We start from the raw sequence: 26,234 nt of genomic DNA on the forward strand, positions 1-26,234 counted from the left end.
CAGGGCTCCATCACGCATAACGGTTACTTGGGAAGACAAAACGCTGTAACTCCGAACGTCCCCCCCTTCCTCTTCTTCCCCCAGCTTTTAAGAAGCTACATTTTCTTAAAAGACCCCCCAAGTCTATGCAGTTCTCCCTCAATGCAGTTAAGATCACTAGTCCTCCTAGGTACAGCTTCTCCACAGATTCCTTCAATAATACAGTTTAGAGAAAATACCAAAGAAAAATGTAACCCCAATTTCCTCATGGTTTTCTCATTGGTCAGATTCTATAGATCTCTGATCATATTTCCCATTTCCACTGCATTCTCTCCAACTGGCTCATATTCCTCTTGATTTATGGTAGCTGGAACCAGATACTGTATTTCTGCAGAGACATTGTTAGAGAATACTTACAATTATAGTTTCAGGCAGCTATACACCCAACAACAATTTCTTCTAACTCGTGCTTCCCAGCTTGCTTATGAGAATACCTTCTAAGGTTTTAATGCCTTCTTAAAAGTCAAGTTATCTATTTCCTATCCTCTATCCATAAAATTTGTTAATTCATTACAAGAGTGAAGTAGAACAGTTTGACAGGATTTTTCTTGACTAACAGTAATTATTGCCCATTTATCAACTCCTTGATATTTAAGTGGGTTTTTCCCCTTCAGGAACTGAGGTTAAGCCGGTCTATAACCACAACTCTTTTTAACTCATATAGCCACAATATTTAACCTTTTCCAGTCATCCAGAACCTCTCCCATCTTTCACTAGTTCTAAAGAAAAATGAGAATTCACCTGAAATTGGTTCAACCCGGTCATTAAGTATCCTAGGGCAAATTCCAGCAGGACCACTTGGTCTAACATTGATTCGCTTAAATAAGCGGTTGTTGTCCTGTTCCATCTTTAACTAAATTGAGTCCATTTGCTCACTTTCTCTTTGTAACAAGTTTGCACTATTTTCTCTTTTTCTTCCATTTCCAGCTTCCTTCCCCCACCCAACTCTCCTTTAAATTCTCTTCACAAGAAGATCAGCATGCAGGTTGAGACTTACAGTGCAGCACAAGCCTGTTAGGCAGAGAGCCTTAAATGAACAGACTTACAGGAGTTTGTTTGCCAGCATTTAAATAAGGGCAATAGTTTGCACTGGAATCCATGGGCTGAAGTGAAGCATAGTAGTTTGTTTATGCCTACAGTTGGCTATAAGCCCAGGATAAGCTTTTTAGGTCAGAGTAGGCTGTTGTAAAGCGGGGGAGAATGAAGGGCATACCAGCAATCTGATATTACAAATTAGTTAGCAGTTCCTTACTAACAATGTAATCATTTCTCTTATCCTGTCAGAACAGCCACTGCTAGGCTGTAGGGTAGGTAGACAAGGTAGGTTTAGTACTCAATACTTGGTGGCCAAATTCAGATTACAAGTGTTTTAAGTGTTAATTCAGCTGTGTCTGGAGCTCTGCCTAGACAGGTGTCCTGTTTATATTGTTTTAAAATCTCCTAATGCCAATACGACAAAGCTGTTTCCCAGTATCATAATCTAAACCTTTGGTGCTTGAAAGGCTGGTCACAGCTCGGCAAGCCACCCACCTGACAAGATCCATTCCAAGCAAGGCTTCAGATTCAGAAGCTGGTTCTCTGGTCACGACGGCTTCATTAGCTACACAGACTCCATGCTCGTTAGCTCCCATTTCTGCCCCCCAAAGCCAAGAGGGCCTGCTCAGCACAACAGCATGAGTCTTCGGCACCTGCTCAATCTCAATGTATGTGCACTGCAGAGAGAGCAGGAAGAGAAAAAGCAAAACAATTGCAAGCACTTTATCTAATGCTGTGTCTGAAGTAACATAAGAATTCAATGTACAGGACACGTTATTTAAAAAAAGTTCACGTCTTGTGTATGAGCGGGGAATTTTTTTAAACAACATTTAACTGTGATGTTTGAACCTTTACATCCTTATATTGCAAAAGTCCAGAAAAATAAATCTCCCTTGATCATTGCTTCAAAGAGTCAAGCAGAACCCAAGTGCCAGAATCAGCAGAAAGAAGCAGTAGACAGATTGTACTGTTACAGGAAAGAAACACAGATCATTTTTGTACATAGTAACAACATCAAACCATTCTACCATCTCAGCTATAGCACAGTCTCTAGTACTTTATTAAGTACACAGTGTAACGATGATAACTGGACAAAGTACAGACTGGACTTCCCCCTCTCCCTTGCTGTCTCCCCTGCAGCTGCCCCCAGGACTGAGACTGCTGGTAGACAAAAAAATAAAAAAGTCAAGACTTGAAAAGATTCAGTGGAATGCTTTGATAAACAGTCACAAGAAATAGAACAGACGTATTATTTTTGCTTAAAACTAATGTTTCTGCTATTTTAAGTGGTCTTCTGTAATCAGAGATCTGTGGATGTATTCTGACAAGGCAAAAATACAGAGAATGGCTGCAGAGAAGTCAATGAAACTGCAAGGAAAAAAAATTATATGTTATCTTTCACATAGATTTACTTTTCCCTTGTTCTAGGACTTAAAAACAAGCACCGTTTTCCCAGACAGCATGGAAGAGAGCTTGATCCATCATTAGGTCACTGGTTTGTACAAGCCAAAGGAAGGGGCTTTACATTTTACTACTGAGGTCACATTAAGTTCTTCATGGCCCAAACTCCACAGAATTTTCTTTTAAGGAAACTGAAGCTGTCTCTGGTATTTATGAGAAAGCTCTTAGCATCCAGCATTCCTGTTGTAATATCTTCCTTGCTGGAAGTAATCTGCAACATTTTTCTGTAGGAATATTTGGTTGGACATAGAATCATAGAATCATAGAATCAGTGAGGTTGGAAGGGACCTTTAAGATCATCAAGTCCAACCATTAACCTACCCTGATAAAAACACCACCACTCCTAAACCATGTCCCTAAGCACCTCATCTACCCTTTTCTTAAACACCTCCAGGGATGGTGAATCCACCACCTCTCTGGGCAGCTTATTCCAATGTTTAATAACCCTTTCAGTGAAAAAATGCTTCCTAATATCCAATCTAAACCTGCCCTGACATAACTTGAACCCGTTTCCTCTCGTCCTATCACTTGTCGCCAGGGAGAAGAGGTCAGCTCCCATCTCTCTAAAACCTCCTTTCAGGTAGTTATAGAAGGTGATAAGGTCTCCCCTCAGCCTCCTCTTCTCCAAGCTAAACAACCCCAGATCCCTCAGTCGTTCCTCATAAGGTTTGTCCTCCAGACCCTTCACCAGCTTTGTAGCCCTTCTCTGGACACGCTCCAACACCTCAATGTCCTTCTTGTAGTGAGGGGCCCAAAACTGAACACAGTACTCGAGGTGAGGCCTCACCAGTGCCGAGTACAGGGGGATGATTACTTCCCTAGTCCGGCTCACCACGCTATTCCTGATGCAGGCCAGGATGGTGTTGGCCTTCTTGGCTGCCTGGGCACACTGCTGGCTCATGCTCAGCCGGCTGTCCACCAACACCCCCAGGTCCTTTTCTGCCAGGCAGCTTTCGAGCCACTCCGCCCCCAGTCTGTAGCGCTGCATGGGGTTGTTGTGACCCAAGTGCAGGACCCGACACTTGGCCTTGTTGAACCTCATACCATTGGCCTCAGCCCATCTGTCCAGCCTGTCCAGATCCCTCTGCAGAGCCAATCTACCCTCAAGCAGATCAACACGCCCCCCTAGTTTAGTGTCGTCTGCGAACTTACTGAGGGTGCATTCGATCCCCGCATCCAGATCGTTGATAAAGATATTAAAGAGAACGGGCCCCAGCACTGATCCCTGGGGGACACCACTCGTGACTGGACACCAACTGGATTTAACTCCATTTACCACCACTCTCTGGACACGGCCATCCAGCCAGTTTTTTACCCAGCAAAGAGTATACCTGTCCAGGCCATGAGCAGCCTCTAAGTAAGCAGGATGAGCAGAATGGACTTGTGGACTGAAAGTTGTTTGCCATGAAAATAAATGCTATGTCTGCATTAAAACCTAAAGCCAAATGAATCAGTCCAAGATTATTAGCAGTGAGAAGCTGTTTTGTTTTTTTTTTTTTTTCTAACTTGTCTTTCCCTCTCTAAGTATTACACAGCATGATCTTCAGCCTCCAGTCTTGAGCAATGATTTTTACAGTAATAGTTAGTCTAGCATGCAAGTAAAATGTGTAACAGACGATCTTTGATCAGAAATGGCATGTTTAGAGTCCTTCACTCTGACCACGCAAGGACACAAGAAATGAGCTTGCCACCTTCATTAGGAATTGTGTCTGAACAGGTCAAACTGATCTTTCTATAAAACCAGGCAAATTATAGGTGAAATAAGAGGATGATTTCTCACAGACAACACACAATTAAAAAAAAAAGTGAGAGGAGGGGAACTTTTTCATTCTAAGAAATTAAAAATAGGGTAGGGACATGCTTCCCTTTTCCTTTCTGCTGTGTGCTTAATTTTTATTTTTGGCTTAGGCAATAAGACCCCAGCAGAGACTTATCTGCTGTATCTGTTGGAGAAAATCCCTAATATTTGTCCAAATTGTTTGACCAAATTGCTTATATAGTAATACACTATGACTTTGCAGAGGCAGATTCCTCATCTATTGAGGTGCAACACCATCTGGCACTGGCCAGGAGCTAAGATCCAACTAATAAAACCACTTTATAGAATTCACCCTTTGTTTCATTTTCTAACCAAGCTATGCCAGAGATATTTCTTAACAAGACTCCCCATCTCCATTTGAGCTGTCAGCAAGCAAATCTCATTTTTGACATTCTGTGTAAATTTTTTTCAGAGCCTCAGGTCAGTGCTGTTTGGACAAGCACTTAATGCATGTGTGTCAATAAACAGAGAATAACTGTATTTCCTGGGTGTGCAAAGGAGGAGCTGCAGCAGCAGGAAAAGGGGTTGGGCCAAGCACCTTCCCACATTACATACGAACATGAAACCAAAACAGCTATCAGGAGATAGGTTTGCACCAACCCCTGCACAGCACAAGTCTGGGGTCCCTACATCTCAGAAGTGGTTAGCTAGCTGGAGCCATCCTGCAGAGCCATCCAGGACGTGAAACTTCTCAACTCTGCAGCAGAAAGCAAAAACCTAGATGCAGTGTGGGGGAGACTTCAGTACTCCATAAATCCCCACTTGCACAGCATTCTCTGGCTGAATAGCCCTATTATACAAGCTTGCTTACACTGACACTTTGATTTTCTAGAAGGAAAAATGATGAAAACACTCTGAAAAGTGATAGTTAGGCTAAAAAAATGCTGAATGCCTTCTCTCTGCAAAACATATTCTGACTATCCATGCTACCAAATGTTTATTACTTTGGGGCCTCCTTCCAAAACCAAGCATTTCCAAAGCTGCTATTCATTATAAAAATTTTATTGTCAATGGTAGCAGTCAAGGAACGGGAAAGAGGAAATTGTTTGCTCCTGCTTGAAGGATCCAAAGCATTTGGGAAAAAAAAAAAAAAAAAAAAGGTGCTTTTGTTTTGTAACTATGGAATCAGAAGTCAGAAAACATCCAGAGGCCTCTCTATGCACCTCAGAATAGAGCTGCCACCTTCTGTATTGCTGCTTTACATTCCCCAGCCCAATGACAAGCGAACATGGACTATATTTTCACATTCTTCTTTTCAGCTTCCATACAATAACTCATGTATGTAGACAATGTTCAAGCCTTATTTATATAAATTGCCTTAGAAGACCTAAATAACAGAAAGCCATTCCAATCTGATAGCAACTGACAGGCCTTGTAAAACCACCACTGACCTGATTCTTGTTCAACAATCCTTTGCCATGGTTATTGACAATGATGAAAAAGCCTTGATGAGATTTTACCACCCCATTAGAATTATTTACTCCAGTAAGCAGAACAGTAGGCACTCAATAAGGCTGATGTATTAAGGCAGGTGTTTGGTTCATATTTATTAGTAATAGGTATGAGCTTCTCAAAAAACTAGGGTCCAGATGTGACAACAGATTATTAAACGTAAGCCTCTCACTTTTCATAACTCTACCACCCCACCCTACCCTTAAAATAATGTCAGAAACCCCTTTTCCAGATAAAAGAATATCTTTATGCAGGAAACAGAGGAACTGGGCAATCCACTTGTAGCCAAGACACGTCAATTGTAAAGGTAGGTCAACTAAAGCCAGCCACAGGATTGGCAGTGCAGCAAACCATTGCTACCTATTCCACAGAAATCAGAACATACGCTTGTAACAGCTCAGACACAGAAGGAAATCGCGAGGGAAAGACAACATTATCCACCAAAAAAACCTCACTGGCCACTAGATCTCTAGAAACAGGAGCTCAGATAATGACAAGATTTCAAAAGCAAGCACAAACCACAATCTCCCTGTCCCCTCTCCTGCACCCCACCGCTCTGGCAAATCCCTACAGCACAACAGCATAGCAGCCTGTTCTACCGAGAGCTGTGCCAAACTAGGCAATGAGTAATAAAATAGACATAAGGTACTACTGTGATTCTGCTTGCTACCAACCCTGTCTTTAAAATTCCTGAAGCATCTAGCCTCAGCATTTTCCAACACTAACATTTTTCTTTGAGTATGAATGCTAAAACCAGAAGAATACCGATATGTTTGGTGACAAAGGCTGTGAGTGAGTGGTGTCAGGCTCCATTGATTTGCTAGAACTCCAGCCCTGAAAGCAGCATAACTGGCATCGTGCCCTGTGACAGTACATTCCCATCGGGAAATATAAAAGTAAAGAACAGAGACTTCACATACAAGAGATGCAGCCAACAACTTTAAAGAGAATTAAGCAGGCTGGAAAATAATGACGTTTCTTTTATTTCACTTACAGTATCAAGAAAAGAATCTTATCAAGGCAGTTCTAAGTATAGTACAAGGCACAAATGTACCTCCCACCCTAGCTAGGGCATGCAGATATGTTGGAGGTATTCCAAAACCAGACACGACAGTCATAAGCACAAGAGCTTTCTTCTTTCATTAATGAAAAGAAACTATTGTGCAGCTTCTACTGTACTCAGGCTGCAGAAGCCCAATTCCTAGCACTGTCAGTCAGGTCCTTATGAAGTATCAATGAAATCACATAGGCTTCAGCCCTGGATAACAAAGGCATTAGCCATGGAATGCTTTAGAGAGAAATGATCTTTGAAGAAGGGCTGTAAGATTCTAGATTACAAAAGAGATTCCCAAAGACCACCCCCTTATCAGATCCACAGCTCTAACTTGGCATTAACTCTTTGCTTAATTACTTCAACCACTGCTGTACCATAGCACATATTTGAAAATAGGCAAAATATCAGTACTATTGCAGTAACTTGAGAAGTTGCACCATGGCTGCATTTAACTCATTCCAAAAGAGGGATGGCAAAAACATGATGAGGCAGTCTCACAGCCTGTCGCCTCCGTGGCCATCCAGACATCGAGAGTTGACAGCCTGGTTGGAACTGTCCAGAGAGGTGATTCCACAGGTGACATTGGCTACCTGGGCTCTCCCATCCTGGTGAAGTGGAAGACTGGACAGCTAGAACGTGGTTGTTTAAGAAGGACCCTCAGACCATCTCCTGTGAATATGCCTAACAGAATGTGTTTTACAGATAATTGTTCTGCTGCTTATTTACAGGAACAACTGCAATAGACCTCACAGGAGTAGTAATAACCATTCTCCAAAAACAGAAATATGCAAGCAGTAGCATGCAATACAGAAGATGTGGCTTAGCTGATGCTGTTACCACTGCTTGCTTATGCACTAGGCAGCACTAACCATACAGTGGAAGACACCTGGACAACTTTACAACACCCATTAAGCACAGCCATGACAGCTTCTACTAGGAGCAGAACTCTTGTGCGACAGTGGAGGGGACAGCCTGAATACATCTCAAGTAGTCAGCCCTAGTTCTAGAGGTCACAGAGTCAAACTAGAATGGTGAGCAAAAGTCTCTCCAGTGACAGGATGAACCCTCGGGTAGCTAGCTTTCAAAAAAGACACACTATGCTAGTACTTGTATCCTCATGTTGTAGTAAGATGTAAACAGCAGCAGCATTTACTAAATGTACAAAGACAGAACAAAACCAATTTCTGACACGGTACAGTGTCTCTTATTTCTTCACATTAAGAACAGTTTTTTCGCTTTTTATGAAGGCTCTAGTACACTTTACATAAGCTTCTGTATTTGCTTATTGTTCCTAGCTGTTTCTGTTCATTGCAACGAATAACTGTAACATTTGAATCTGTATGACTCTGATATCTAGCACTGTAATTTATCTTGAAGACTAATTTATCTTGAAGACTAAGGATGATAGATTTTATTCTAGAAAAAGAATTACAGAAACTAGAAAAAGCCAAACAGTTCCCCCGTCAAAAAGCAGCAGTACACACCCTCTAACCTACTCTATCAAGCCACCAGGGAGCCTCAGGCATGTGAGCCACAGTATGGAGATGTGCTCAGAATAAATCAAAAAATTCAACAAATAAAATATCACAAAGTGCAGCAAGGCACACAAGGCTGAGAACACTCTGTGGAGACACTATATGTCAGAGTTGATTTAGCAGTCAAGAATTCACCTCTTGATTTTTAAGTTACAAATATAGTAGTCTCCTGGGTGATGAGCAAAAGTAAAACCGAAATAGGGATGAAGCTTCTTAATTTAATTTTTTAAAACAGTAAGAAACAGATTTCAAAGAAGTCACAAAAAGCCCATCATGGAGATATCCTAGGACTGAATTCTTTGCTTGGCCACTTTGAAATACCTGCTTACACATCTGTTTTGCCACAAGTAAACAGTTTGGGTCAAGACACAATAGTTGGCAGTTTTTTGCCCCACACAATTCCAGCACTGTCCCTCCTCTTCCTCTCTGTTCCAATTAAAAAAAAAATCAAAGGGATTAAAAAAAAAAAAACAAAAACAGTTCAAGGTAACCAATTTTGCTTTGGTAGCAGAAGGGAGCAAAGAAGCAGGACTCCTACAGTAAAAAAGAGGCTTTGAGAGGGCAGAAACATGTAAGAGATTATGGCTTCTACCTCCAAACTGCTGCTGGCTCGTGCATTGTGTTACAAAGCAAAGTCAAACACATTAGTTTAAAGGCCAGTGGCCTGCAATGGAGCGGAACAGAGAAAAAGCTCCCATTAGCCGAGCAACAGACTCTGCTGAAGGCAGCAACCACTTTCTCTATTAGTTGCTGTCTGCCTGCATAGTGCCTCTCCTCTACCTGTGTGAGGTCTAAAGTTTAGCTTAAACAAGGTGGCTTGAGGTAAACCATCTGACTGCATGTGTCATGGGACAGGCTGCTTACAAAGTCAGTTATCTGGTCTCAGCTGAGAGGCAAGAAGTTCGCAGAATTGCAAACCTGTAGACTACACCCTTTTTTATCTACATAGAGTAAATGAAAAGTTTCATCATGGGCACAAACATTGCTGTGTTTCATCAAAGTTTCCTGCCAGTCAGCACTTACCCACAGAGGTATCATAGTGGGGGTGCCCAGGTTCAAGCTCACAGCTGCAGCAGCCTGACTGCTAAGTGTGGCACTGTCAATCTAATCCAGAGGCTTCCCAAAGAGCAAATTCTCAGTAGATTCAGCTGCTGCTTGGCTTCTGTCACCAGATTCTGAACATCTTATCCCCAGACAGAATGCAGATAACCCAAACAGCTGGGGTAAGAGGGAATCAAAGTATACCAGAACTACACTGTGGCACTGGCATGATGCCTGGTGATTACATTACAAATACCAGAATTAAGATACCTCCAGGTAATACAAAGCCAACTTTAATACAGTCAATGTCTACTTTCCTAGCTTTATATCTATCTTGTAACACCAGGGACCCATCAGTTAGCTTCAGGTCAGTTTTTATGTCTGCAGTGCTCAAACCAAGGCACAGCAAAATATATTACTGCTCCTCTGAAAACTCAGAACAAGGGTAGGAAGGGTGGTATCCTTAAAAAAACCCAACCTATTAAAAAAGAGAAAACAAAAAACAACTAAGGCATAACTGTGCCATGAAGTTTTAGAGAACACAAAATTCCTCCTATCCCACAGAGGGCTGGTTTCAAGCCCAGAAGAGTGTTTAATACCAACATATAAGAAAAATTTTGCATATTCCACAATCTGATAGACTTTGTTGTAGACCATACCTTCTATTTCCCCCCTTCCACTCCTCCACAGTAAGTTGCATGCTATTAAGAAAAAAAGAGTTTCTACAGCTCTATACTGAAGCAAGCAACAAGGACTATTTTCAAATCATGGATAAAAGGTCATATTAGCAGAAAGGGAAGTTGATCTAAAAGAAAAATAAAAACCAACTGGAAAATTCAGCTAGGAAAAGGTCATTCACCCAAGACTTCTTCAGGAGAAAGGAAATCACAGCAAGCAGCAGGTTACAAAAGAACAAGAGAAATCAAGTCAGTAAAATCTACCTTAAAAATAAGACAGAGGGGCTTGCATCTTAAAACTCATACTACATGAATTTTCACTAAGATATGACAAATTATTTAAATCCACATCTAGGGGGAAAAAAAAAAAACAACACAATTTTAGTAGAGAATTCAAACCAGGACCCTATTTATGCTTAAGGGAGCAGCATTTCACCTGCATGTGCAAGTTTACTAGACTGACTACTACAACAAGGAAGAGAGCTGATCAGCATCTGCCACTGCAAAATTACACCACAAGACAAGAACAAACTTTTGAGATAGCTGTCACACACACACACACACACACAGAGAACAGACCTTCATGAAAAGCCCTATTGTTCAGGGTCTTGGGAACTGGCTGACACAGAAAGAAGGAATTATGTTGATGAGTTAGCTGCAGGGTTACTTGTCTGGTAGATTGAGCCACAAAGATCAAGCTTAAAATGACTTGCAGGATTCACTGAATTCCCTTGTTTAAAGCTCTGCCACAAACTAGCTGATAGCTATACAGCATAGTCTGCCTGATTCCTTTATGGCAATAACCTAGCTGAACTAGTGTGCCATTTTTGGTTACATTGTGCATTATCACATTTGCAAACGTGAGCAGCACAGAACATAAATAGGATACAGACCTCCTGAGGGAGTCTTATAAAACAACCCACGTTGTTAGTGTGTTGAAAACAGAAGTTCAGAATGCCAGTGACAGTCACAGAGAAGTAAATAAAATTGGAAACACATTGGATTACGTTACCTGCAAAGAACAGATTAAAATGAAAAGCAAGTCCACCATCATTGCCCAGTGAAGTTAAAGGATCACGTATTTAACATAAGCAACCAATGCAAATGTACAATATGGAATGGAGAGAAAAGCTGTTCATTTGGGTAAACAAAAAAAAAAACGCTAGGATGGCTGAGAGGGAAAATTTAGTCAGAAGCACGAAGGATTACTGACTTAGAAAAACAGTAGCATGAAATTGGTCAACCACATTATTCCATTTGCAAAATATCGTACATTTAATTTCCTCAGACCTGTTCAATTAGTTTTATAAAACGCAAGTGAAGGAAAGATGCAGCAAAAAAATCCCACCCAACGATAACTGAACTGTTGGAAGTTTTCAGGGTTTTAAAGAACAAAGTAATAATTCTGGCTATGTCAAAGGTTGTTACATCTAGAAGCTTTGACATTCCTCTCCACTCCCCCTATTAGTTAATTACCTCTGACAACTCAGGAACTTTGCTTACAAGGTGAATATAGCATTGCATGCCTGCTACTCAAAAAATGTGAAGCAGCTGAATTCAAGCCCTTCCTTAAAACTTTTCTAACTTTTAGAGGTACCACTAACAGTGCACAAGGACTTAACAGGCTTTGCACAAACTCCACCTATAAGTATATATTTGTCATATGACAAGTAGTCTTAGACACATTCCTACAATAGGAGAAATACATAACATTTCAGCTAATTATCAAAAAGTGAAGACCTTACTTCTGTTCTGCTATCACAAAGAGTTAGCATGTTTGAACTTGCAACCTTCTTATTCACTGCTGTCCTTAAGTTCATAAAACAGCAAAATCTAGAAGCAAATCTAGCAGCTTAAAACTTGGGATTGTAGAGCTTTTACTGATTCAGTCAATCTTTCGCAATTCCTACAGCAAAGGGGATTATTGCGATACTTTTTTAAAGACCTCTGAAGTGGCCAATTTTAAAAGAAAATATTTTTTAAAGGGGTTATTTCTAAAGATAGTTAGTCTACAACATTGCTATTTGCTAAACTTGTTTGATTGAACACTCCCCCTCTGAGGGTGGAAAAAAAAATCTTGAACTTTAAAGAAAAATTAATAACTAAATCTATGCTTAGGTTGGTCCAACGGAGAGCATTTAAAGGACTGTGCAAAGCTACCAGATGGCCTACAGACCCAATAAAACAATTAAAATCAGTATCTTGTTTTAACCAGCTTACTCTACTCAAAATACCTATAAGTAAACAAAAAAAAAAAAAAAAGGACATTAACAATACTTAGTGCTGAGTGTGACAAAGATGCAGTGACAAGTGATTGCTTGCACTACTCCCAGAGCAACTGAAGATGTTTTTATTCTGTGCTGGGATGAAGTGGCAAGAATTTTGGTAAACATCTGGAGCCTGTATGTTTCTGTACACCACTGTACTTGCAAAACCTCAGGCTAGCAAATGAAGAATTATGCAGTAGCATAGACTAGCAGAGATCAAAGTACCTATCTAATTAGGGCTTAAGCCCCTACTTTAACAAAAACAAAAAAGGTATTAGCCCGCTCCAGTCCCTTGTCTAAAAGCAGATCTTCACCACATTGCAACAAACTTCACCTTCATTTAAAAAAAAAAAATAATAAAAAAAAATTCAACACTTCAGGGGAAGACTTGCAGATACTGGTTAACAGAATAAATCTACAAACTGCAGTGTGCTAGGCAAAGGGTCTGTGCTCCCCGCTTCCAAAAGGAATAGCAAAAGAGTCAAGTTTATGACTGAATTCTATAAAAGCCATTAAACTGGTTTATCATAGGGTGGGAGAGGGATCATAATAGATTATATATGGCTTAATTATACCTCTTTTAGCAAATTGTGATAATATCATCGAAAAGATGTGGGGCAAACAGATCAAAGGAAATCAAATACTTTAATATTACGTTCTTACAAAGTATTCTCCTTTAAGGATACAAACACTCCAGAACAGCTTTTGGAAGTTCTTTTTCCATAGTAACAGAACTTTTTTTTCATTTCCAGTTCTATGAAGAGAAGCTTTAAAAAAAACAAAACAAAAAAAAAAAACGCTCTGAAATTTTCTTCTTGTCTTACCATCACACTTGTGTTCTGCATACTAGCACAGGTCTACAACAGCGCTACCAATACAGCACTGCAATTAACAGCAGTTAGTGCTTTTGGATAGGGGGAGGGGATTTCTTTATATCCAAGATTAAACCATTTAATAATGCACGAGTTGTACTAGATGTTGGTAGTAACAGAAATCAAGAGAACTTTAACTGTTAAGAAAGAACAGCACCAAATCCACTGAAATTTGGAAGTCATCACACTTGAAAGACAGAATTAAAACCAGCACTGGCCTTAGGACCTCTTCTGAGGAAGCAACAAATACACGCATAAAGGACCTGTAGGGATGAGAGATGCCTGGTGGAGAACACCTAGTATCCTCAGCCTTCTGCACAGCCACAAGGACAGGAGGAAGCTGAATGCAGGGAATCTCGGAGGTCCTGCATTCCCAGTTGCTAGCCAGTGCAAGAACCTGCGGCCTCCTGACAGCGCAGATCAGGCTCTGTGTCCTCTGCTAAAATGGCTACCCCCACCAATCCTTGTCTTTCCTTCTGCTGCCTCAGTCTCTTTATTCCACCTTCATTACACACTTTCCCCTCTTCCCGGTCTTCTTGTTTCATTTGTCCTGTTGCTTCACCCTTCCATATCTGCTTATCCTTTCATTTCTCCTGTCATTAAAGTGAAGCTGCAGTAACAGACTATGCTTAAAATTACTTTCAGCAGGGTCCTTTCAATCTTGCATCCATGGCATCAGCACCCAACTTCAGGACTCCATACACAGCCTGGATTCAGAGAGAAGCCACAGCACTGAAAACTGACCATGATGCAGATGCCTCAGCTGCAGAAAATGTCAAAGCCAACTGTACATACAGGAGTTATGTTTGGCTTACAAATCTTATGCTCTTGTTTTCCTCCTCTCACATTCCCTTATTACAGCACAAGTTGTTTGAGGTAGAGATTTCTGGCTATTTGTTCTGCAACATGCCTAATGTAGTCAGGCTCCATTACAACTGTCAAACAAGAACCATGAATGAAAAAATTCATATGGGAAGTGACAAACTTTGAAAATTTGCTTCTAGTTCCAGTTAGCCAGGATATTTTTCCCTTAAAAGGAAAAGGCAAGTGACAGACTACCCGGTGGAGGAATCTGAGATGTGAACAGTTCAGCCTGGCTGCTGAAGAAAGTACAGATCATGGATTTTTTTCCTCAACTAAACAAAAAAGTTACATCCCGAGTTTCACTTTCAGGACTTTGAAAAAGTTCTCTCTTTACTCAACAGAGGTTTGAGTGAGGGGAACAAGGACTCCACAATCTGACAAGAAAACAAGACAGCATTCATTTCTTCCAATAATAGTCATTTCTCACAATTTGAATGTAACAATTCACCCTTACCTCAACTTTGCTTCCTGGATCATGAGCTGCGGCAGCAAAGTAGACCACCTCCTGTACTTCATCCCTTGGCCGTGCAGAGTTCTTTCCAAACACCACCAGCCCATCTTTAGAACATGGGGGAAAGGCTACAAAACAGTAACTCGGGGGAGCTGCAGCCATCCTAGACAGGAAAGAAGTAAACAAACAGAAGCAGTGTTTGCTGAACTCATAATTGCATGCATTAGAGAATCATTCAGTCTACTGCTACTTGCTGTAGCTAAGAAACGGTGCATTCCCTCTATCTGTTAGTTGATTGTGCAATGATAATAGAAGAACAGGTCAGCTCAGAGGAAGCTTACCTGGACTTAATAAAAAGAATTATAGTCATTTTCAGACATTTTTCACCCAAGCCTTGTAAGGGCATAAAGAAGAGGAATAAAGGCAAAATGACTGTACCTTAATGAGTCTACTTAGTCCTCACAGAAAGAAAAGAGATATTCTGCACCAGAGCTGTTACAGAACATATGACCTAGATGTATTCTGCTGACTCAGACAAGTGCAGAGACACAGAATAATTTTAAATAATTTACTCTCTCTGCTGCCACGCAGTTTAAAATTTTAAAAAAGGAAAGAGAAAACATGTTTGAGGGATTCCTGAGGGAGGACAGTGGTGTTAAGTAGAAACAGAACAAAGATATAGCACAATTACATCAAAAACTGTCCATCAATTTATCTACTCAGATAAGAGAGAGACTTAAGCACTAATTGCACTTTATTTCCTCTGAGGTTTGTCTCCATTGCTGCTCTTGCCTAAAGTTAATTGATTGCAGTTTATTTGTTTATGTAGGCTAATGTGAACATCCTTGAAAATGCTTATAGGATAGCACAAACATTTTAAGTGTTTGCAATGACAATATATTAATTAATAATGCAAACTGTTTCAAGACTATGCCACTACTGTAGCTGGTCTTGTGTACATTGCCGTATCTGACATTTTTTCCACCATTCAGGGAAACTTCTAGCACATACGCCTACAAAGGAAAAAGGTGGGGTGTTTATTGCTTGTTCAAATAGCACTCAACACAGATGCCTGAGATTTGTTCATAGATCTTATAATTGCATCAGAAATTCCAGCACCAAAATGAACAAATATGTTCCTCTTCTCCCTTCACGATATCCTGAACAATTAAAAATATCTACACACATTTGGACTTCTTGGAAACAACCAATACAATCAAAAGTTTCCCCCAAAACGCTGCTCTTTTATTTGAAAGACAATGCTGGGGGTGGGGTTGTGTGCAAAGCTGGTTTCGATCAACCTGGACATCTTTCAAACCATTCAATTTTGACTGTTTATATTTTTAAAGCAGTACCATTTGAGCACACACTTCTCACAGAATAGCAGGCTTCCAATATTAAACCAAAGAAAGAATGCCTTTTGGATAAAGGCTATAATTCATAATGTGGTAATTGTGAAGAAAACACTTAAGAGTTCGCCTATAGACTATGAACAGGTCACAGTGACACTCAGCTTTGCAAAGAAACTTCAAGAGAAGATGTGTTTTAAAGGTGTCCTCAACCAACATAACGTGGGGTGATGAATTGTCCCTGGAACTCACACAGCCTTTTAATTTAGGTAAGATTATATACAAGAATAATCAGCCAGTTGAGTTGAAAACGCATTAGGAAACAAACCAACCCCTTTTTACAAGCAGAGGTTTTACCAGTGGAAAGGAACAAACTACTATAAGCTGAATTGCCTTTAGCTGATAAAATACACCTGGCAGAGGACAACTACCTGCAGACTTGCGTATTGTGCCACTAAGTCTCAGTAAATTATTCGTTCCAGATGACTGTCTTGCAGACAGACATGAAGACAAAGCCCCAATTTAATTGCCACTCTTATCACTTGTGAGTCATCAGAGCATTTGTGATTAAACTGAAAAGCAACACGTAGAGGGTTGCCCAAACTTCATCACCAATTAAACCATTTAGTATTTTGCTACGGATTATTCTGAATATGTTCATTTATTTTGCCATGTTGGTGACATCAACATAACTGCTTTCCAGCACCCTACAAGTTCACATCTATCTTCTGTTAAGTCACCATTTAGTGTTCTAAATTTGTCTTCTGATGCCTTGCCAGACCAGCCAAAATCTTGAGTAACTTGCAGGCTTACTTTGGATCTCAGTTTTCAAAAGAAGTATTTTCCTTTATTCTAAACACAAACTAAGTGTGGATTTATTTGAAATATATAAGGCAATAGAAAGACATTAGACATCCAACAGTCTAGACAGAAAGGTTAAAGTGACACACAGTGATAATTTTTATTACATAACGTTCTTCAACTTACATACCAAACATATTGCCAGGTAGGTTTAAAAAGATGGGAAGGAGTGCTTCAGCTCTGTGTTACTGAACAAATTGGAAGGTATGCAAGGCAGACTTTTACATACCTACAGACTGAGTAGTCAGGGAAAAGAATTAAAAACCTGTAGGTATCTAATATCCTACAGACTCCTGAAGTCCTCCTTGGAATAAAGCAGGCTCATTTATATTTATGAGGTTTTTGATTTTTTTCCTTTAAATATACCAACAGTTACTAAACCAAAACCAAATTGCCATTTTGGTAACACTTTAAATATGAAAGTATGAGTAAGCTACTATAACTAGAGTTCACTTCAACACACGCTATATTCCATACAGGGGGGTATATAACAGTTAAACACTGCAAGCTGAATGTTACAACCTTGTACTGAAAACACAATTGTCGTAAGAGTTGGCACTGGGATCTTAAATTAGGTTTCTAGAGAAGGAAGCTAGCTAGCAGTATACTACACTTTAAATCTACTCAGTTTGCTCGGTAGCATTTTTTCCTAGAACCTCATTTGGTTCATTTTAAATATGGCAAGGATGGCAGTTTCTCAGATACACCCACAACCTGTGTTTGTTCAGAACACTACTGAACTTAATCTTTCTCCATCATGTAACTAAAGCTGTCTGTTAGCAGCTACCTAGCTAAGCAAGACATTTTTACTTGCCTACTTAATTTTCCTAGTTCAGCTTCAGGTTGTCCTCATTCTCATTTTCACACCTTTGCTAGTTCTTTGCCCTCTCACAAGATACCATCCTGAGTCAATACCAAACAAGCATCTTTCATCCATGAGATTGACAGTGGGATCGAGTGCACCCTCAGCAAGTTTGTGGAGGACACCAAGCTGAGTGGTGCAGTTGATGTCCCTTAGGGATGGGATGCCATACAGAGGGACCTAGGCAAGCTCGAGAACTGGGCCCATGTGAACCTCATGAGGTTAAACAAGGCCAAGTGCAGGGTCCTACACCTGGGCCAGGGCAAGCCCCAGTATTAATACAGGCTGGGGAATGAAGGGATTGAGAGCAGCCCTGCCAAGAAAGACTTGGGGGTACTAGTGGATGAAAAGCTGGACATGAGCTGGCGATGTGCACTCACAGCCCAGAAAGCCAACTGTATCCTGGGCCGCATCAAAAGAAGCATAGCCAGCAGGTCGAGGGAGGGGACTCTGCCTCCCTACTCTGCTCTAGTGACACCCCACCTGGAGTACTGCATCCAGCTCTGGAGCCCTCAGCACATGAAAGACATGGACTGCTGGAGCAGGTCCAGAGGAGGGCCACAAAAATGATCGGAGCACCTCTCCTGTGAGGAAAGGCTGAGAGCGTTGGGGTTGTTCAGCCTGGAGAGGGCTCCGGGGAGAATTTATTGCGGTCTTCCAGTACTTAAAGGGGGCTTATAAGAAAGATGGGGACAAAATTTTCAGCATGGGCTATCGCGATAGGACAAGGGGTAATGGTTTTATACTAAAAGAGTGTAGATTCAGACTAGATATAAGGAAGAAATTTTTTACAATGAGGGTGGTGAATGAAACTCTGGAACAAGTTGCCTGGAGAGGTGGTACATGCCCCATCCCTGGAAACATCAACGTCAGGCTGGACAGGGCTCTGAGCAACCTGATCTCTTTGAAGATGTCCCTGCTCATTGCAGGGGGGCTGGACTAGATGACCTTTAAATATCCCTTCCAACCCAACCTATTCTATGATTCTGCCTTTCATCTACTGCAGGAACAGAATACTCCTCCTTCACAGTACCTCTGATAAATCAGGCTAACTTACAAAACCACCTACTGTTAATCTCTACTCTCGTTTCATAGATTATTTGTTCCTCCAACGAAAGGCACTCCTGAAAACCTTAGAAAACACTGGGAATGACTGCAAATAGATCTCAAAGAACACCTTGATGCCCATTCACAGCCACAGTTCTTTACCACAGAGCATGTTAGCATACAGGCCTGATTTTCTCAACAGATCATACCTCAGACCTCTGCTTTGGTGTAGACAGAGGTAAATCTACACTGTATGATTTGATTGCAGACCTTTAGCCTCATGGGTACTGCAAGTTAAGAGGAACAGGGACAGAGTCTATTATAGACTATACCCAAAATCATTCTGCATATGAAAGCATGAGAAATAGACAAAGAGCTGTACATTAAGCTATGTCACTACATAATAACTGCTGCAGTTTCAGGTAGTTAACAGGCACCACACTTCGGTGACCTAGAATCACAGCAGGAACAAAGGTTGGAAAAGCAGTTCTGAGTGACAGCCACAAGGTAATATACTCTACTTGCTGTCTTGTTATTTGACAAAAGTGTCCTAACAGCAGGGATACGATATTGCACGTGGTCATATTTTTTCCAGAGTCTCCTGGTCACTGTGGCTCTTAGCTCAGTTTGTGTTCTGACACTATGAAGAAGTTTTGTTTAACAAGTTCCTTTATTAAGATCTTCTATCATTGTGATAGATCTCATCAGAGACTGCCAAGGCAAATTAATTCTATGAAAAAATCACCACTACCGTCAATGGTAAAACAGACAAGCAATAAGTACTCTGATGTGAAAGAAAGGAGTAACATCCACTGGGCTCCAAACATCACAAAGTAAAACAACAGGTATGTTGTTTTATCAGGGCTTTATAAACATGCCTGAACATCACTATACTCGTGAAATAAGGTGAACATGGAAGTGCTACTGCCTAGCACGACCTTGAGAAAACTAGCCCATAAATCTTGATACACATAAAATACTAACCTTCAGGTTGAAAATATCAAGATCTGGAACATTTCACTCTAGCATATTTTCCATTTCACAGTATGAGGATCTTACAAATGCTAGCATATATAAAGAAGGGTCACAAATTCCAATTAGAACAACTTGCACTATCAGTGTCAAAATTTGTCTACAATCAAACTTTTAGAGCAGTTAACAAGGAATAAAATTGTTATTTTTTAAGTCTGTACATAAAGGTTGTGACATCATCTAATGAAAGCTTTGTTTAGATGTCATTTTTCACTTATAAAAAACGGAACAGACAAATATTGCTGTTATAGCAACAGAAACTGAAGACAGATTTCAGTATCCCATCCTCCCCACATGAAAACATGACTGTCAAAGACTGAAGCCATCCCTCTAGGAGAATAAGGACAGGCATACATTATTCAGTGCGTTTTGGAGCCTTCCCGCTGACCCAGGAAAACTGAAACAGCTATGCATCCACAACAAAACACTCTGACCTTAGTAAGTCAGAGTTCATACTAACTTGCTCAAGACTTTTTTGAGTTGTTTTTTTTTTTCCGGAATAATACTGTGTATTGCTTCTTTGAAAGCTGCAATTTGGTACTTAAATAATATTTTATAAAGTTCAAGAATTTAACTGCTACATTAAAATTACTTCTCAGAAAAATAACTTTATCCTCCCATATTAAATAGATATCAACTCTTTTCAAGCCAATTGTTTGCCAAAATACCCTGAAGACGTTAAGCACGAAGTAATTACTAGTTTTACAAAGTTACAAATTATGTGAAAACTGGCTTGCCAACAGTAGCTTTCATAGTTGCTATGTCTTATTTATTAAAAAAAATTTACCAAAAATAAAAATTCAATATTATGAACTATTAGGTTTTGAAGCTCTTCTAATAACTTACTGTTCAAGCAATTCAAAGCTTATTTCTAAAACAGTAAAATTGCTTTTGCTAACAGCAAGTTTTCTCTGCCTTTTCTTTCAATTGGAAACCAAAACAATAGGTTTATAATGAAAGTGCAGCACTCACTAGGAAACAGTGGGCAATAAAAAGGATTAGTGTGAGAAAATAGGGTCAAAAAAGGGTCTGTCTTGAAATTTAAGTCATGCTTATTGAATTGAACCAATATTTGCTCTTCACGCTTTTTTAATTGCTGCTAACTTAATGCGCTGCAACTTTATCTCAAGAAAAGCTAAAGATGCCCCTAAAGTCACATATAAAATCCCTTTGGTTTTAATGCAAGTTAGGTTAGCTGGGGCTTCTGAAATGTTTGCTAAGATTTATTGTTAATGTTAATTAATATTTACACCAAATAAAAAAATTCTGAAGTAGCTATTCCTATGTGTAGAGCTACTCCTTTCCTGGCACCGTTTAGGACACATTAAGTGATGCACATGTGCAAACAATTCTGCCCTTAATATGCTATGCTAATTTTTTTATTCCTACAGCAATATAGTCTCTGGCCTAAAAATTTAATAATAACCAGTCACCATCATGTAGAGCAATACCAGACCAGTAAAAGATATTACATGAGAAGTCAGCTACCACCATTACAGCTTCTCTTCACAAGAAATCAAAACAACGCTCAAGAAGACATAGCAAAAAAGTTCAGTAAGACCAAGCAGTCAGCACTGACAACAGGAAAGCATTCACTGCATGTTACTATGCGTAGAATTTAACTGTAAAATTTGCCCTGTATTGATATGATTTAACTCACAAGCTGGCAAAGCTTCAGCTTGATCAAGAGAAACCTTCACCTCAGAGCATAACTGCTGCATTCATTACTCAGCATAGCTATGATAGCAAGTCTTCCAGCATGGATGGAAGCACAACACACTTAACTTTCATTCAGCTTAGTGAGGTTGCATAGATACATCACACAAACTCATTTTTCAAACATTTTCTAAGTCTGTCTTTAAGAGTTTTGTTGCCATAACTGTCCAGCTTTCTGAAGCACAGACATAACTAAAGTGGTGTACAGGGTGAAGTCTAAACCTCTCCTAACCCCCAGTTTTTCAAGCACACCTGTGACTGTCCTAGATATCCATTGTTAATGATGGTGATAATCAACATCATGTTTTCAAGACAGTGAGGGTGTCCACCAAAACAAGGGTGGGAGGGTTAACACTGAGGTTTCACCTCTAACCTCCATAGCAGTTTGGTCAAACCACCAGTTTTATTGATCATATAGCCTAATTTTTTCCACCCTCATTTCTATCGTTTCTTCAAATTAAAGCTGGTCTGGAACAGGTGCTTTAGGTACCAGAAATACAGAGGCTGCTAAACTCCTTGCTGGTAAGTTCTAAGTGCATTCTGGTGATGACAGCATTTTCTTTATTGTTTATATTGCAAAAGAGACTTGAGCTGCTTTCAAAGTCCAGAGAGCACATTAAACCTTTTATGAAGATATACAACTTGTTTCTGTGTGTTAAAGGATGACTTTTTCTCACTGTATTTTGGGCTTTTATAAAACAGAAACCCAGCTGTGCTAATGCTTCTGAACTATTTCAGTAATGTTTAAAGATTTCAATATAGCAATGAAAACAGATAGGAGAAAGGATAAGCGACCTAACCTGCAAGAAACATTCACAATGAAAAACAGAGAGGTAGCATCTGAACAAGAGTCCTCAGATTTCAATCAATGCCGTCTCATTAGAAAAGGAAGAATATATCAAATAGGCCACACATTTATTCTCAACTCTTCCATATTTTTAATGGGGTGGCAGGAGAAAGGTCAGTTACAACTGTGAAAACTTTGTTCAGGGTTTAGTTGTTGGTTTTGAACCTCTATTTTAACCTTCAAATTAAGTTGTTTCCTGTGGCTGAGACAAGCTTGTATTTCCATTTACAAATCAAGCCTAGTGTCTTATGCACATAGAGACATGTGATCTCTGCATCCTGCAGAAAAGCAATGTTTCCAAAAACAGAAATGAAAAGCAAAATTCATTCAGCTGCAGGCACAGAACAAAAACAGCAAACTGAAAGGCACAATAATAATATTGTTCCCATCTTAGGAAACACTGAAAGGTTATTTTTTTTGCATTGACAATTTGGACAGTTTTAATGCATGACTTATCAGGAGAGAGGAAGGTTGCATTTATTAAGAAATTAGAAAGCAGAGACTGTTCCTGAATGTAAAGCACAAAACCACGCAGATCTGTGTGTCCCTATCGTTTGGACATTTCATTATTAGACCTTAGCCAAACTGTTTGACTCTCCTTACCACCAATGCACGACAATACCAATTTATCACTTGAAGGTGCCACACTCAACTTTGATTGTCTCCATCCCTCTAAACTGTGTCTGAGAAGATATCTAAGAGGAGCTATTAGCTGCTGAAACTTAGAGGAGAAGTTGAACATGGCTTGTTTTTTTTTGTTTTTGTTTTTGTTTTTTTTTTTTTTACATTAACTACGTACCGAAAATTTCTCAAGAATTTGCTCAAAATTACCAGTATCTCAAGCTTCTAGTCAGAGATTTTGGATGGCCACTTTCTCCAGTAAGTTAACTTTTATTTTCATATTACAAGAAGTAATTACAAATAGCATTTCCTTACACAGGCACAAAATCAAATTGCATTTCAAAGCTTTCCTAAGCAGTACACCCCCTTCAGACACTTAACTGAGCAGATGCATAATAGGCCTGGAAATAATTGAAAATATTTCCTTGCTTTATGTGGGAAAATTTGGAATATTCCTGGCCACAGCTGCCAGGTTTCTTAAGACTGTCTAACAAATTAGATACTGGCCATCAAATGAGCATGGTAAAGCTCTTCAGAATTTAAAGTCCTAACAAATGGTAAGATTTCAGCTGTTAATAGAAGTTTACAGTCCCTTGACCAACCAGTTCTGTTTTAATTGTCTAATACACTCTCGTCCAACCTTTCAAAGTAGGCATCTTTTGAAAGAAGACGGGATCTTATTTTTTGCCTCAAGTAATCTGAATTATGTTAATGAAAACGTAGTTCTATTTAAAAACAAATCAGGGTCAGTCATCCAGAAGACAACAGATTTCAGTCTCATTTCCATCATAGGCTGTGCATACAGGGAAAATTCATTATTTATACAGACTTTTCACTGAGTAGATGTCAATGCACTTAATTAAGTCTCCAAGCAGTCATAGAACTCTATTTCTTTTGTAGCTGCTATTGCAGCCTGCAGTCTGAGGTCATATTTGTAACACTGTCCGTTTTGTAGAGAAGCACCTGTTTTTTCCTGCTTCTGTCACTGGGGCAGAGAACCTTGTTAGGATCTGCTCACATTTCAAGCATTTTTGTACGACAACTTCATAATGAGAAGTCGCTAACTGCTGCATAATTCTTAGCCATGTAGCTTTCCCTCTTTGTACAGCCAGCACAATCCAGTTTTGCAGTTCAGTTAGGTCTTGATCACTGCACAGGAAAGACTGTCCACCTCCACGCACAACTAGCTAATGCACACTGACTGGTAATCATTTCAAATTAGCAACATCGTTATGTTAACAAGGGGTAAAATAAAAAGTATCGAAGTACCTTGTTGGAAGCCTCACTTTATTTTAGAATATAACCCAAAACAACAGCAAATGTTAAAACACTAGCAAAGAGTTTGTAAATGTTAGGATGTAATGCAACACACTGTGGCAGAAACCAGCCATTTGGGTACCTTACAAAAGAGGCAGATATAGACAGCAATTCTGTGCAATTTCTCAATCTGCTGAATTTACAGAAAGAGGAGGCCAATAGACTACAGGGATAATGGCCAGCTTCACAACTATCTAAGTCCATAATAAATAAAGAAATTCTTACTGGAAGCTTCTGGCATAAACTAGCACGCTTTTCCCACATGTAAGCTGCATAAAGCATCCATGGTTGAGGACTTTTGAAGGGGAGTGTGGACAGACAAATTCAGTACCCTTTATCAAAAACACCAAACTTCGCAAGAATAAACAAATGGAGCTTAAGCTATGCCCTACTTTACCAAGAAAAAAAGTTACAAATGTCTTCCAAAAAAGGAAGTTACCATAAAAATCTTGAACTCTAAGCATCAGAAATACTTTCTGGGGAGCACAAAACGTACTCATATCAATAAAGGATTTCCATCCACCACATTTGCCTCAATACAACACCTGTCTTTTTAGACTGCCCATGTAAGCTCTGGGATCTGAACTGCTTGGAAAAGTTTACAGCACTATGAATGGTTTAAGTTAACTTCAGTCTTGATTCATCTCAAATCAGTGGAAGTCCTGCATTCACAGAGATAAACTTCCTAAACATATAAGATTGAGGGTTTGTTTTGAGGTTTCTTTTTGTTTGGCTGGAGGGCTTGGGGTACATGTTATGAACAAACAAGCATGCTCAGAGATGCTTTTAATCCCTAACTCTAAACCTGGTTTTAGACCAATAGCTGAAACGGTAATAGTCTATAACCAAACCAGTCAGTCACTCCACTTCCCACAAGTATTTATTGTCTTCTAAACTTCTGAGTAAATTTAGCATACACAGATAGTTTGCATCACAGAATTTACAAAGTGTACTGCAGCACAACCACTTCTCTGGAATTATTAAAGTTTCAAATCTTACAGGTATGGATAGCTTTACTCAGTTCTAAGGACATTTTTCACAGGGATAGATTTACACATATGTGCATTCGCACAATCAGGGCCCTAAGAAAGCTGTCTTCTGCTTGAGATGCTGGTTTAATATGATCATTTCCCCCCTCTAATTATCAGTACTGGAGAAAACGCCTTTTTATTTTTTTTAAAGCAGGTTAATCATGGCCTCTAGTAGTACAAATAAAGATCCCAGCTTCATAAACTCTTGCAGGAAGGTATGTCTGCTCATCAGCCTGCTCAAGTGAGTGAAAACATCACATACCTACCTGGGCGTAACAGTAAGCTTAGAAATGCCCGTGAAGGCATCTAGACTTCAAGGTGACTATATGAAAAGGCACCTTCAGAAAAATAGAAAGGGAAAAATAGCAGGGACACACACACACGACACAACCCACGCCGGGTCCTTAAAGAGCAGAAGGGAAGGCAGCAGCTGGCAGCCAGGGAAGGCAGCGACCGCAGAGCCTTGCTTCCCACCGGAAGGCAAGCGACAGCCGGGAACAGCGTTTGCCGATGCCGGCCCCGACCACCAAGTCCTGCCCTCGACCGCGGGACCTCCACCCGCACCACCGGGGCTCACTCCCCGCGGGCCGGGGGGGAGGCCTGCGGGGCAGCCATGTTACGCGGTGCCCGCAGCCCCCGCCCAGGGCGGCGCGGTGCCTCCCGCCGCCGCGGCAGCAGGTGCGCTGAGGCGCCGAGGAACATCGCCGCCGAGGAACATCGCCACCGGGGGACAGCGCCCGCACCGACTCCGGGAAACCGGCTCTGCGCCATCCTTCCCCTCCATCCCCCCCCCTCCCTCCCTCCCTCCCCACCACCACCGCCGCCGCCGCCGCCCGGCGCCGACGGGGCGAGCCCCGCCAGACAGGTCGCTGCCCGCATCCCCCACACGCTCCCCTCCGCCGAGCGGTACGGCACCGGCCCGGCCCCACCGCTCGGCAGGAGAAGGGGAGATGCCACCCCGCTCTGCCCTGCCCTGCCCCGCAG

At 40.5% G+C, this 26,234-nt stretch overlaps 1 protein-coding gene across 1 annotated transcript in view; it reads right to left on the minus strand.

Moving 5' to 3' along the window:
* Positions 1-26,234, minus strand: part of SCRN1 (secernin 1) — a gene marked incomplete at its 3' end in the record, with an annotated part of 39,766 nt that overhangs the window by 13,468 nt on the left and 64 nt on the right. The window contains exons 2-3 of the mRNA XM_082499366.1: positions 14,571-14,730; positions 1,570-1,751 (exon numbers count right to left, since the gene is read on the minus strand). Coding sequence (XP_082355492.1) covers positions 1,570-1,751; positions 14,571-14,729 — 341 coding nt within the window. The 5' untranslated portion in view covers position 14,730. The remainder of the gene's footprint in view (positions 1-1,569; positions 1,752-14,570; positions 14,731-26,234) is intronic.

Source organism: Vanellus vanellus (genome assembly GCF_965231255.1).
Source record: "Vanellus vanellus genome assembly, chromosome: 2".
NCBI classification, from domain to species: Eukaryota; Metazoa; Chordata; class Aves; order Charadriiformes; family Charadriidae; genus Vanellus; species Vanellus vanellus.